The sequence below is a fragment of the Neolamprologus brichardi genome, chromosome 9 (assembly GCF_056152115.1).
Source record: "Neolamprologus brichardi isolate AB-2024 chromosome 9, ASM5615211v1, whole genome shotgun sequence".
In the NCBI taxonomy this organism is placed as follows: domain Eukaryota; kingdom Metazoa; phylum Chordata; class Actinopteri; order Cichliformes; family Cichlidae; genus Neolamprologus; species Neolamprologus brichardi.
The window spans coordinates 17,160,192-17,173,344 of NC_142112.1; the positions used below are offsets into that span (position 1 = coordinate 17,160,192).

The following is a 13,153-nucleotide window of genomic DNA, read 5'->3' on the forward strand; positions in this document are numbered from 1 at the left end:
TTTTAAACATTTGTCATTGAGCTTCTCTGTGTGTTTTATAGAGCTAACTGCAGCTGCCAGATATGCACACAGTTGACAATTAGCTGCTACAGGAGCCATAGCAAAGTTGTCTGAAGGTCATTGTAATGTCAGCAGTGCACTTACCGGCCTAAAATTAGACCTAACATACTTTGGCGTGCCTGGTTTCACTTACACCTACTGTTCTGACTTCTTACAAAAGACTCCAAAGCTCTGCTGGAAAAGTGCATCATCACAGTGAATTTCAAAAGTTTGCGCTCATCATTTATTATTTACTACACTGGAAAGCTTTCTCTGAATAACTTTGAAGACTAACGAGAGAAACCAAAAATCCACCACCTCATGGAAGTTAGCAGCCCGTCTGCCATTAGTCTGCACTGGCTTGTGAAAACGGCATCAGTGTGCTTTATGTGAGCATGAGTACCATGGAAAGACTAAATGCAGTCCATTTGGCTCAGACGGTTGAAGGGGGGCTTTAAGAAGCTCCAGTCTGAGTACTGAGCCTGGAAATAAAGCAGACTGAACGTGCTGTGAGAAATGCAGCTGTCCATGGCGCCAAATGCAAGCTGGCAACCGCTTATAACTTAAATTAGTTTTGGCTCCAGCAGCTGATTCTTAGACTGGAGAGTCCTGAAGGAGAGAACCGGAAAAGGAGCTAAATGATCCAAGGTCAGAATGAGACTACTATTATTATTACTTTTCCTAATGCAGGAAATGCAAATATAAGTGAGCAGCATCACACGAGAGCTATTTTAAAAGAACTGGGAGCTTTGTCATGAACTAAAGATCCATTTTCTTTACTTTTTAATTGTGTTTGAGCATTGCTGTGAAAATAATGGGGTCAGTTACAGCAGCAAGCATTACTGCATCTCCTCTTTCTGCCTACGGGGGAGGGGTTTTGAGGGTAAAAGGGACATGAGGGGGGGGGGGGTATTTTTGTAAACCATGTGTTCTCTCGCGTGCCTGACAGTGATAGAATAGAAAGGTCCTGGAGTGGGACGGGTGTCCTTCTCCCAGACAAAAGCAAGCGAGGCAGACTCCACAAAGAGGGAGGACGAACGCGGGTCAAACAACATGAATCTAAAGACAGGAAACTCCTCAAATGGCTTCACACCAGAGATCAGTTTGGATAAACTACACCGGATGGCTGCAGAGCTGATACTGCCTGGACGATCCATCTTGAGGCTCCTGAACACTGTTCTGGAGTTTGTTACAAACTTTCTGGCCCGAGTTTTAGGAAGCAGCCTGATCAGAAGACACTTCCACCTGCTGCTGTCTGGGTTGGTCCTCTTTGGGCCTGTGCTCAGCTTCTGGGTGTCAAAGTATAGCATCTTTGCAAACAGCAACCACTACCTGTACAGGTGAGGACTCCGGGAGACAATGAATTACTGCTTATAGTGCTTTGCGTACACCAGGGGTGTCAAACATAAAGCACAGGGGCCAGAATTGGCTATTAGGTGGAGATAGGTGGAGGACCTGTTTGTGGAGAGTTTAGCAATGATTTATCATGATTTAATTGGATGGAAATAATTGACTGAAATAGCTGTAGTAACTGCTGTCATTGCTAAAGGAAATAAATAATAAAATAATGATAAAGGCACTGCTCCTTTAATAAACTCTTGACTCTGTAATAAAGCCCAGCGCTCACTGTAGTGCTCGCTGGGCTTTTACTGCTTCAGCCCTACTTAATCTGTTTTGGTGGCAAACTTTCACTGAGTCTTTATTCTGAGTCAGCTTGTGGAACAATACAGTTCAGCATTTACAATCATCATAATGTCATTTGGCCGACTGTTTTAGGTTCATATAATCCATCACATATTTTTAAAATCCAGTTATATTAAATTATTCCTCATTTATTTTTGTGGATGCTTTGCTGACCACTCATTTGTCACATACACTGAGTAAACCCCCCACCCAAAACCCAATGCAATATTAATATACCACTTTTGAAAAACAAAAGCAGCACATAAATATTGTATGATAATGTCATTCTGAGGTATGATGGCAACTATGAGGCAGTAGCAGAATTAAAGTCTTCCTCAGACTTTTCAGTGCACTTACATGGAACTAATTAAGTGAAACCACCGGCTCATCAACTTTGATACCTCAAAGCAAGTTTGAGTGAACTGAAAAAGTTAAAAAGACTCAGCTTTGCTGTAAAGGTTGGATTTTTATGCATATCAAAAATAGATTTACTTTCTGAGCACTGTGGTTAGCAAGAAGCTCCTGGATCTGACCTGCTGGCTGGCTGAAGTCTTTGTGTGTTCTGTGTGGAGTCTGGATGTTCTTTCTCTGGCTTTCGCCGCCAATTCAAAGACATAAATGTCAGGGTAACTGGTGAATCTAAACTGCTCCAAAGTGTGAATATGAGCATGAACGACTGACTTTCAACCTCCCCAGGATCCTCCTGTTGCTGTGACTGTGAGGGAAAAGCTGTAATTTTACACTTATTTCATTACTGCGTGTGTTTTGCTCATATATATGGTGTGTACTGATATCCTTATTCATCACGCTCTCACAGGAAGTTCCTGAGGTCCACTTGGGGTTGGACCTGCATCTTTACGGGCGCTTTCATCATCCTTCTCTCCCTCTCAGTCCGTCACTCCACCTCTCTTTCCCTCCGCCACCTCTCTCGAGTAGGCCTCGCGGGTTTGCTCTGGTGGAGTTGTCAGCGCCTCCTGACCCTGCTGGAGGATGCAGCGGGGACCTGTTACGAGCCCATGACCCCAGGCCAGGACGGCCAGAGCCCGGCCTCACCAGTACAGCCTCTGCTGCTCCTGCATGAAGACCAGAACAAGGCCTCCTGCCTGAAAGCCCACATGCTGTGGCGAGGCTACGAAGTCTCCCAGGACGTCCTCATCCTCTGCTTCTGCTGTCTGCTGCTTGTCGAAGAAATGTGTGTCTTTGGTCATCACTTGGAGCGACAGAAGCCTCTGCAGAGGTCACCCGGGACCCCGCTGAGAGTCGTCTTCCTCCTGTGTGTTCTTCTCCTCCTTGTTTGGATGTTTCTGCTGCTGTGTTTGCTCGCATACTTCCCAAAGTTTCCCTCCCAGCAGCTGGGTGGAGCTCTGGGCTACCTGGGGTGGAGAGGACTCTATCAGGGATTGTATAGACTCGGATCGAGATGGGGTTGTCCTGGTTTGCCCAGAGAGGGACTTTCTACCACGGTGCACACCAACAAACAGCCTTAGTAGTGTGGCACGCTTAATGAAAATGGTTAGATTTTGGCACTGAAATGTCCTTCAAAGCTCAGGAACAAACTTCCAAACCCTCTTTTAAGACTGCATGCTGTAAATCTGACATCACGTTAATAGTTTGCTTTCTTTAGAGGTCAAAATTAGTCCAAAAAGAAGCTTAGAAATCTCATTCAGACAAAGTAAGTGAGAAAAACTGCTGCTTTATTGTGTAATCTGAACCAAAATGCAGGCACAGTTAGAAAAAGATTTCTGAGAGCAGGTGTATCATTACTTGATGAAGAGTGTCATTCTACACTGGTTGTTGCTTATTTAAAAAAAAAAAAAAAAAAACGAGCCTGGAGTCTGTCTCAGTAGATGAGCGCTTTCCCATCTCCTCTGGGTCTCTTAATCTTGTCAAAGTTCTTGTTAATGATGTCAAACAACACAGCCTGGAGAGAGAAATAAAGACACAGAGTGTGATGCAGGAGCAGGATGATATAGGGAAGACAGACAGTTTACAGGGAGTCATAAAAGAGAGGGACGTCCAGATATGGAGCTGTAATCACGTCAAACAGCTCCTTTCATCATCGCCCGCAACGCCTTGTTCATTAGCGGCATCAAACACGGAGGACAATGGCCGAAGGAAAGAGACGGGGCGCCAATCAATTTAACACAAGCACTGCAATTAGTTTAATTACCCTCCTATTAAGAAGGAATGGATTCCATTTAAGCTGCCGCTCCCGCCGGTGGACACGACGGGCATATTTTACACCCAAGCCGCTCAATTTAAAGTACAGAGCATGAAAACAGCAGATGGTACACGGAGTGCGGATCATGAGATTCAGGATACACGCAGTCAGAGAGGGCCAACTGTAAGCAAGAGGCAGTGGGTGTCTTACGTATGTATTGCGGACGTCCAAGACCACAAGGCGGAGCTCGCAGTATTGATATTGGTCCAGCTCGTGGACCAGCTGTCTGTAGTCTCCCTGCAGCACAAAACACACACCACAAACAGCGAGCGTATAAGCAAAACAATGTGTAGTATGATAAGCACATGACACAACAGCATCTAATTTATGCGGGACAGAATGTCCTCATAAGTTTTTTTTTTCAGCGCACCGGCACACATTTTTGCCATTCACACATTAATATGCTGATTAGGATGCACAGCGGGAAACACTGACCACGTGGGGCGACTTGGAGGCTTTGGCCACAGCGTCACCCCTCTCGTTGTAATACCTGCCAAAACAAGGAGAAGAGAGGAGTTACAGTACCACCCACCTGTTTTAAAATAGCCCCCAGCGTTTCGCTAAATGTCACATCCAATGCCATATTCAACACATCAGTCTGGTTTTTAATAAAAAGACGAAGCAGAAGACTGCCTCTCATTGTCTCTGTTAAGATTTTCTCACTTTTAAATGTGGAATTGAAGCCTTTCACACGGATTCTGCTTATATCTATATGACTTTTTTTCTGTTTGACTTCACTAAATAAAGATGGATGAGACCCTCTGACAGCCTGAATTGCTGTTTATCTGTGTAGATTTCTCAGTAATTGTGGATATTCTTATGATACTGAGCGCAGCAGGTTTTGTGGTTTTCTCTGCCAAATACTTTTGATGGAGTAATGTCAGGTCTGTTTTCCTGTGCTGTACACTGGCTATGTCAGTGCAGGCTCTTACTTTGAAATCTGAGTCTGGAATCCTTCGATCTTGGTGCGTGTGTTGGTCAGCAGCTCAAACACTTTCTCCTGGTGGACACGAAGGAAGATTTAAAATGCAGCTGGATAAATTTCACCCTAAAGATAGACTCCACATGCGATTGTTTACTAACCTGGACAGCCACTCCAAAATTGTTCCCATCCTCAATTTTAGGAATCTGGAGTTGCACCCACATTGACACCTTCCAGGAAAATAAAAAGAAAAAAACCCACTAGTATAATATACAAGACTTTTTATCACATTAATATTTTCTGCACATAAAACCCGACACATTTTTCTCCACATAAAGTTCTGAGACTGACCGTGTTGAGCTTCTCCTTCAGTGTCTGGATCTCAGTTTTGACCTTCGGCAGGAGGCTCTCCACCTGCTCATTGGTGCAGATGGGACCACATGGAGGGCCTGGAGGACAGAGGATAGCACTCCTTCACTTAGTGAGCTGCAGATTTGCTTTTCTAATATAGAAAAAGTTCCTTATGCCCTTGCTTTCTTCCAGTTAGCTAATTCGTGTGTAAACGGTGTTTAAACTTTGTGTCGTCAGCTCATGAGCCACAGTAGACTCATCAGTTTGTTACAAAGGAGCCAGAAAAGCAGTGATATGTTTCATACATGGGTTTGGAGCCTTTCTTCCTGCAGTTTTTATTGTCCTTATTTACAGGAATACGGTTACTGCTAAACGGATTCATCTTTCTTTCTATTTTTCCCCATTTACCTGCATCTTCATCCTCTTTATCACTGTCCTTGTCTTTCTTCCCCTCCTTAGCCTCCTTCTGTAAAATAAGAATAGAAGGCATCGGGTCACAGTTTTTGCTGATGATTAATCTCCAAGACAGCTAGGCTGCACGCCTTTTTCTTTTCTGGCTTTTCAACCTTGGGATCTCTGTTGGATTCTTTTTCTTTGCTTAAGACATGTAACCCAGTTGCAGCAATCTGTGCCCCTTGATATTCTACGGAGACTCTAGAAGCTCCCGAAAGTTGTGCAACCACCCCAAATATTCTCCTAACCCTCGTTAAAAAAAACCCAGTGGCATTAGCTACACGGCTCTCTGCCCTCCTCCCTGCATGAGCATTAGTTCAAGACACACAGCCTTTGTACGGTTTATAAAAATCTGAAATTCACAGCCGACTGAAGTAACATAAAACACCCGCTTGCTGCCAGTTTGTAAAACAGCCCTTGGAAATTGCACAGTGATTGGTTGTCATGGTAACTGGGGACTCAGCATTGTGTCTTTATATAATGAAACACTAAATATAAACCCTGAGCTGAGGACCCCAGTTGAGAGGAGGCTCTATGAAGAAATTCAAAGGTTAGACAAATAAAACACAGATGTGAGGCTCCCTGATATGAAAGCCATTACATCTGGGTAATGGAAAAACAGCCGTCCTTCATAAATCACCCCGAATGCTCTTTTATTGGATTTATATCACAGTTTTAAAGAACAGTCTTCTGGGATGGAGTCCCCACCTGCTCTTTTTTCTTGCGCTTGGCCTCCTCTTTCGCCGGATCGGGTATCGGGATGTCGAGTGGAGCCTTCAAAGAAGGCAGATCGTTGCATCTGAAAGACTGACGCACAAACACAAGTCACCCAATGTGAGAATCAAGAGCCCAGTGGTATGTGCCCACAGTCACACAGGTGGATACCTTCAGCAGCTCCTGCAGCTCTTCGAGCTTCTGAGGGAAATATGTTGACACCAGCACCTCCGCCTGTTAAAACCAAGTAACAAAATCCACATTAACAATTCAAACTTGTGAAGCAGAGCTGGGAAAGATTTCTCATTTTCGTTTGAGTTACCTCCTTGGTGAGCTTTTGGCAGAAGTCGTCCACCTAGAATAAAGTCACAGATTTTAGGCTTGCTTATAAATGACCATTTTATTTAGACCCTGCTGCTGCTCACCTCCCGTGACCCCTGCTGTCCGTAGACACAAACCCCATGAAAACAAACACTTATGTGGACACTAGCTCGCCTGCTGACACACTAACCATGCAAGTGAAGGGAAAGGAGAGTTAGCTTGCTGCTACATAACACTTTGTGCTAGCGGACTCACCTGTTTCTTCGACTTGAGGCGAATATCCACAGCAGCCATGTCGTCTCTGGAGAGCAGAAGTTGTTTATTAGAGTTTAGTAAAGGCTTTGACTTCACAGGAGGCGGTTAGAAATAAGAATATGCTCTCTTTCTGTGTAATTCAATTCCGTGCACGACACGGACAAATACTCACAGTTACTCAGCATAAAAAGCGAAAATGAAAGTAAAGAGTGTTTTAGACAGTTCCGTACTTTCCTGCAATAATAGCGAATGGACGTGTTGCATTGTGGGCCATGTAGTTTTATTTGACTTTATTTTATTTTATAAGGAGCAGTCGACTTCTCATTTCCCAGAAAATGGGGCTGTGATGGGAACAGAGTGGGGAAGTCTACAAGCAAAAAACACTCAGAGAAATGCGTTTCTGTGTGGCAGTAGTTATTTCTTTGTCTTCGAAGGGCTAACCCTCATCCCAGAATAAAAAAAAAAGTCACCTAACTCAAGGGATGAACCAATGTTGAGTCTAAACATTCACAATTTAGCCTCAAGAACCAATTCTTAAGGCACTTTAGTACGAGCAGCCTGTCACAAAAACATATTTTGCCCCCTCGTCGTTAAATTTGCAGAAATACCAAAGATAACTCAATTTGACAGGCATAAAATTATATTTTTGGACTAACAAGGTGATTCCTAAAAAGCTATTAGCTGAAAACCTGACATATATCTGAGTATTGTGCAGTATGTCCTTAAAGAATTGAGGAACCTATCCTCAAAAACAGGATGATAAACCTAAAAATAGATAGACCTAAAAACTGTCTACAGCAGAAGAACAGTATCTGAAAGTCATGTCCTTAGAAGCAGGAAAAACAATACATCAAAAACCTGACACAGGACCTCCGAGACGCATCTGAGACTTTTATTCATCTATTGTTCACTGAAGCCTGGTCAGAAATGGCCTCAATGGCTATCAGTAAGCCTCTCTTAAAGAAGGGGGAACAACGAGGAAAAGCTGAGATTACACAAAAATTCAATCACAGTGATGTCCTTCAAAGCACCTGGACAACTATTCCTGAAGACTACAGAAGAAAGCTGTCAAATAGAATTCAGGCTGTGTGGATCTTATATATGCTGACTAAAGCTCGTTAGATTGCACAAACTCTGTTTTTGTCTCATGTTGTCTCATATTCTGATATATTCTGTATTTATGAAGAAACATATGAAGAAATGGCTCAAGACTTTTGCATAGTACTATATATCAATTTTTGTGTCCATAACTATTATATATATTGTAATATTTAATACTCGGTTTATTTTATTTTATTTTGTCTTCTTTTTTCCTCTTCTTTATGTTTTTGTAAAAGCAAAAATCTTTGCACCCACTAACACAACCTAAAAATCAGAGCAATATCTGAAAAATAATTTAGAAAAAAAAAATCCATCTTAAATCTAGTTAATGCTCAGATTGACCATAAGACATATTCCTGTCCTCTCAGTTATGTGTGTTAGATGTTAGATGAACAAATTCTGTATCAGCCCAGTCTGTGAGTTATGAGTGCTTCCACTGGTGGGTGCTGTTGTTCAGTGTGGAGTAAAGAAAAAGGATTATGAAGACAAACGACAGCTTTATGTTCCTCTAACCCAGTGGTTCCCAAACTTTTTTCGCTGGGCCCCCCTTTGTTTTACAGAAAAATGTTCGCGCCCCCCTCGCGCGCGCACACACACACGCACGCACTAACACATCCTCCAACCACACACACACATATTTTGCTCAATTGCGGTTTATTTCACACCTCAAACATTTAGTAAACAATTAAGCAAATACAAGTAATCTGCACTAAATTACAGGTAGTAAGAAAATAAACTACTAACTCTTTTACACTACGTCCACACTTTTGAAAACGCAGCTGTTTCGTCCACACGTAAACGGCGTTTGGAATCACCGAAAACTGAGATTTTTTAAAACTCATTTTTTGCGTGTATGTGTGGACGAGGAATACAGATTGTACAGTTCGTCAGGCAACGTCAAAGGTATGTGCCTTTTTTCACGTCACGGCGTGCGCACGTTATTGCTTACATGAGAGGAATTGCAGAATGGCTGATAGTCAGATTAACAGTATTTTGTCTCTATCTTCAGGTTTTACAGGCTTACATATAAACAAGCAGTTACTGTCCCTCCATTTACAAAGTCAGAGGCGTCACGGCGTAATTATTTTACATGTAGTTGTTTTTTTTCCTGTGTAATAATATTCAACATTTTTTTAAAAAAAATGCCTCTCTGTGCAAAATGGGTTTAAAGACATAAACAGCTGTGGGATACTGTTTGTCCGTGATTTGAACCGGGGAACAAATCGTGGCAGGATCAGCCTGATATTATTTGTATCCCACTGTAACTTTACTGTATAAAGAGCAAACATCTCCAAAATTTCAGGAGTAGTTAGTCATTACAAGAAGTGTTGGTGAACTAAAAATCAAGAATGTGGGATCCTGTTTGTCCGTGATTTGCTCCCGACGCAGGGAAAACCAATTTTGCAGGGGAGACCTGCCTCGGCACTTGTGCAGGTGAAGCCAAAGGAAGATATGCTTCACCATATTTTCTAGTCTTTGGCTTAGAATAAAGTTGGTTTGGAAGCATATTCAGCGATGCTTCATCTCCTGCTTTGCGTTTGAATAGGCGCCCCGTGCTAGCAGTGTCCAAGCGTTGTTTTGTTTTTTCCCTTTTCATGCCCCTGCAATGGCTCTGCCCCACACTTTGGGAAGGTCTGCTCTAACCATTGGAAATTGTGCTGAAGTGTCTAAACTACAGTCTTGTCTATATGCAATTAGGGACTGGTTATCGGATAATTTCCTGCTCCTTAATACTGATAAGACAGAGTTGATGGTCACTGGACCACAAAAATTTCAGTACTTATCCCAAAATTTCAACTTGAAATTGCAGGGACAAGGTTGAAAACTTGGGCGTCTGGTTTGACAGGGTGCTCTCCTCGAGTCTCATGTAAAAGAGACAACAAAGACCGCCTTTTATCATTTAAAGACGTTTTGTCAAGCGACACTGCAGAGGTTCTTGTCCATGCATTTGTGTCTTCATGTATCGATTATTGTAATGCTCTTCTTTCTGGGCTACCAAAGAAAAGTTTTAGAGGTTTACAGATGGTGCAAAATGCAGCTGCTCGCATTTTAATGAAAACTGGGAAATTTGAGCACATTACCCCTGTACTGAGACCTCTTCATACGCTACCTTGTCGGGTTCAACAGATTTTAAGGTCCTGCTGCTCACCTACAAGGCCTTAAATGGATTGGCTCCCTCATAACTCTCTGACCTTTTGCACCTTTATGTTCCACCCCGTGCTCTCTGATCTCAGGATTCTGGCCTTCTAAAAGTTCCTAGAGCCATGAAAAATCTACATCAAATCATCAAATAAAGCTCAAATGAACCTGAAAGATGCTTCTAAGCTTTCTAACTTTTGAAAAAAAAGAAAGAAAAAGAGCACTACTCATTATTGATGAGCATCTCTGCTGCTACACCAATATTCTGCTGTTACAATAGCTCTTTCATCAGGAGCTGTGTGGACAGAGGCATTGGCTGATCCAGTCAGTGTAAAGAGTAAAACAAATAAAGATACCTGAGTGAAGAGACGACACGTCAGAGCCTCCCACTGTAAGCAGGATACCGTCCAACTACAGGTCATCCTGTGCCAGCACACTCTGAGTTGGGACATTATCAGGTAAACCTATCATGTCTAATGACAAAAAGACAGTAAAAACACCACACAGCTTTAACTACTTTGTTAAATCCTTCTCTTATTTCCCACTGTTGGAGTGTTGGAGCGTACATAACTGTGTAGTTGTTTTCTCCTCACCTGTAGTATATGGCACCATAACATGTAACACTAGAAAAACAATCACTCAGCAGACACGAGGGGACAGTTCAGAGCAAAGGGCGGCGGCTGCACTCGACTGAACTCCATTACCTATTGCAGCTTTGATTTTGACTGGGTGAGCGATTAAAGGTCTGCACTGTGTTATTCAGTTTGGGGAGGACGTTAAGAAATGATCCAGACAAAGTTCATGCAACTAAACAGGAGTGTAGAAAGAGAGAGGTGGCTTCATGAATGGCTGGCGTGAATGTAAACAACTTTATTTACAGACCTGTCATATGTACATACACTAATGGTGTATGTGTGTCAGAAAGAAAGCACGCAGCGCTGAGCCTTTGAAGTTCTTGCAAACCATTATTTATGCAGACTGAGAAGAGTAAAGGATTATGTTTTCAGAGCTTTCAAATAAATCATTGTAATTTTCTTAATTTACTTTTCCACTCCCTCACAACCCTAAAAAAGAAACCACGCCATCATCCCAGCCTGTCCTTGTTTTTTTGGACTTTGAGTTTACTGGTGAGGCTTTTGGGCCACAACAACATGATGAAAATACCTTAGCAGGACAAAATGTGCCTGACAGAAGTTACAACACGCTCGTGTACACACATAATTGATGCTGCAGCTCAGAGATGCCGTGCTTCTAGCATGTTAAAGATGTCACAACTTGAAATGGTTTTGTGTTTGCATGGGGAGAGCATACCTGTAATCCACAGGAAAGGTGTGTGTGTGTTATATCAGTTGTCTGCTGACTCTGCAAGCCCTATCAGACAACATGAGACATGAGGGGTGAAGTTTAACCAGACATATTGGATTGCTGTGTCTCTCTTTATCTCCCAGTGTCCAACCCCACCCTTTTACTTGCCCCTCTCTCACAGTTTCATTTGTGTGTGTGTTCCCAGAGAGAGGGAAATGTAACAGGATAACGTCTACAGCTGTGCCATGTCTTATAAATATGATCGGTGTAGTGAAAAGTGATAATTACAGCCATAGTCCATTAAACATTGTAAATAAAACCTAAAAACTCAGCAGCTTTGAATTTGTCGCACCACTCAAATAACATTTATTATAGTGTCATATCTGCAAATCCTTCATTTACATTTCTTTCAGAGACAAATGATGTGATGGTTTTCACTTCTTGGTTTGAATGAAATCCAATTTTGTGCCCTGTTTCAGGGTGTTGAATCTCAAACCTGCTAACTGCTCTTTGTATTCACCAATGCTGACAGAAAGTTAATTACAGGGTGTCAGGTATTCAGCCTGAAAGGTTATGGCTTTTCTTTATTTCCTACAATGGTTCTTTACTTCAACGTGGACCATTGTGGGAGGTCTTTATCCTTCAAAAAATGTCTTCTACCAGAGGCCTGGGAGCTTGAGGGTGCTGCCCAGTATCTTAGCTGTTTCCTAGGACTGTGCTCTTCTGGACGGAAATCTTGGATGTTGTTCCAGGGATCTGTTGGAGCCACTTAGCCAGTTCTGGGGGGTCATTACACCACCATACCACTGGAACCACTGTTGCCTTCACCCTCCACATCTTCTCGAGCTCTCCTCTGAGCCCTTGGTGTTTCTCAAGCTTCTTATGTTTCTTCTTCCTGATGTTGCTGTCTTTTGCTAACCCTATCACTACAGCTGTCTTCCTCTGCTTGTCCACCACTAATATGTCCGGTTGGTTAGCCATCATAATTTTGTCCATCTGTATCTGGAAGTCCCACAGGATCTTAGCTCAGTTATTCAAAACCACCAAAAGTCAAAAGGTCTCCCATTTTGACCTTGGGACTTCCAGGCCATACTCAGTACAGATGTTCCTGCATACTATGACTTGGTTATGGCCCTGCCTGCTAGCATCTTGCACCCTGCTGTTATTTGCTGGATTGTCTCAGAAGAATCTTTAATGTCTATCAATCTTGTGCTTATACCTTGTTCCTGTGCTGGCATGGTTAGTGCCTTTGTGTTGTCTTTCAGTCCAGCTCAGTGTGGTTCACTGGAGTCCCGGAGCCTTAGAAATGGCTTTGTAACCCTTTCCAGACTGGCAGATGCCAGTGACTTTATTTATTGGCTGTTTCTTTAGATCCTGGTGTGATGTGTTGCGTTTTGAGATCTTTTAGCCTACTTCGCCTTCCTAGCCTTATTCTATCTTGATTCAACCAGCCTGGCAGTAATTAGGCCTGGGTGTGGCTTATGAAGCTGAACTCATGTTTCCAAAAATGTGATTAGAATAAAATAGAATAGCCCTTTATTGTCATTGTACATGTACAACGAGTGTGAGTGGCCTGAGTTATGGGGTTTCTCTAACCATGGCTCTGATTAGTCAGGTGAGTGGCCGTTGGTGTTGTGGGTCCAAGTGAG

General features: G+C 42.7%; 2 protein-coding genes across 6 annotated transcripts; one reads left to right on the plus strand and one right to left on the minus strand.

The window, feature by feature from the left end:
- Positions 1 to 662: 662 nt before the first annotated feature.
- fitm1 (fat storage inducing transmembrane protein 1) lies at positions 663 to 4,705 on the plus strand. Its single transcript, XM_006809401.3, has 3 exons — positions 663 to 687; positions 989 to 1,379; positions 2,540 to 4,705. The coding sequence occupies exons 2-3, from the start codon at positions 1,093 to 1,095 to the stop codon at positions 3,207 to 3,209; spliced, it is 957 nt and encodes a 318-aa protein (XP_006809464.1). The 5' UTR covers positions 663 to 687; positions 989 to 1,092; the 3' UTR covers positions 3,210 to 4,705.
- Positions 3,400 to 10,783, minus strand: psme1 (proteasome activator subunit 1). Of its 5 annotated transcripts, none has more exons than XM_006809405.3 (12): positions 7,132 to 7,181; positions 6,960 to 7,003; positions 6,706 to 6,738; positions 6,555 to 6,617; positions 6,378 to 6,476; positions 5,625 to 5,682; positions 5,217 to 5,314; positions 5,027 to 5,095; positions 4,876 to 4,943; positions 4,379 to 4,433; positions 4,094 to 4,180; positions 3,400 to 3,643 (listed from the first exon to the last, which is right to left on the minus strand). In XM_006809405.3, exons 1-12 carry the CDS (start codon positions 7,142 to 7,144, stop codon positions 3,563 to 3,565), a joined length of 768 nt encoding a protein of 255 aa, XP_006809468.1. In that variant the 5' UTR covers positions 7,145 to 7,181; the 3' UTR covers positions 3,400 to 3,562. The 5 variants fall into 5 exon arrangements, with proteins under 5 accessions (XP_006809468.1, XP_087702163.1, XP_087702164.1 ...); XM_087846037.1 differs by lacking the exons at positions 3,400 to 3,643; positions 7,132 to 7,181 and adding exons at positions 10,556 to 10,672; positions 10,766 to 10,783 and having other exon boundaries at positions 3,836 to 4,180; positions 6,960 to 7,005; XM_087846038.1 differs by lacking the exons at positions 3,400 to 3,643; positions 7,132 to 7,181 and adding an exon at positions 10,556 to 10,567 and having other exon boundaries at positions 3,836 to 4,180.
- Positions 10,784 to 13,153: the final 2,370 nt, after the last annotated feature.

Excerpts from the sequence above, each read along its gene's own strand:
- fitm1 (XM_006809401.3), top strand. The coding sequence starts at position 1,093 with ATGAATCTAAAGACAGGAAACTCCTCAAATGGCTTCACACCAGAGATC. Across the intron at positions 1,380-2,539 it reads AGCAACCACTACCTGTACAG|GAAGTTCCTGAGGTCCACTT; the intron begins GTGAGGACTCCG and ends ACGCTCTCACAG.
- psme1 (XM_087846037.1), bottom strand. The coding sequence starts at position 6,998 with ATGGCTGCTGTGGATATTCGCCTCAAGTCGAAGAAACAG. Across the intron at positions 6,739-6,959 it reads GCCTCAAGTCGAAGAAACAG|GTGGACGACTTCTGCCAAAA; the intron begins GTGAGTCCGCTA and ends ACTTTATTCTAG. Across the intron at positions 6,618-6,705 it reads GCCAAAAGCTCACCAAGGAG|GCGGAGGTGCTGGTGTCAAC; the intron begins GTAACTCAAACG and ends TGGTTTTAACAG.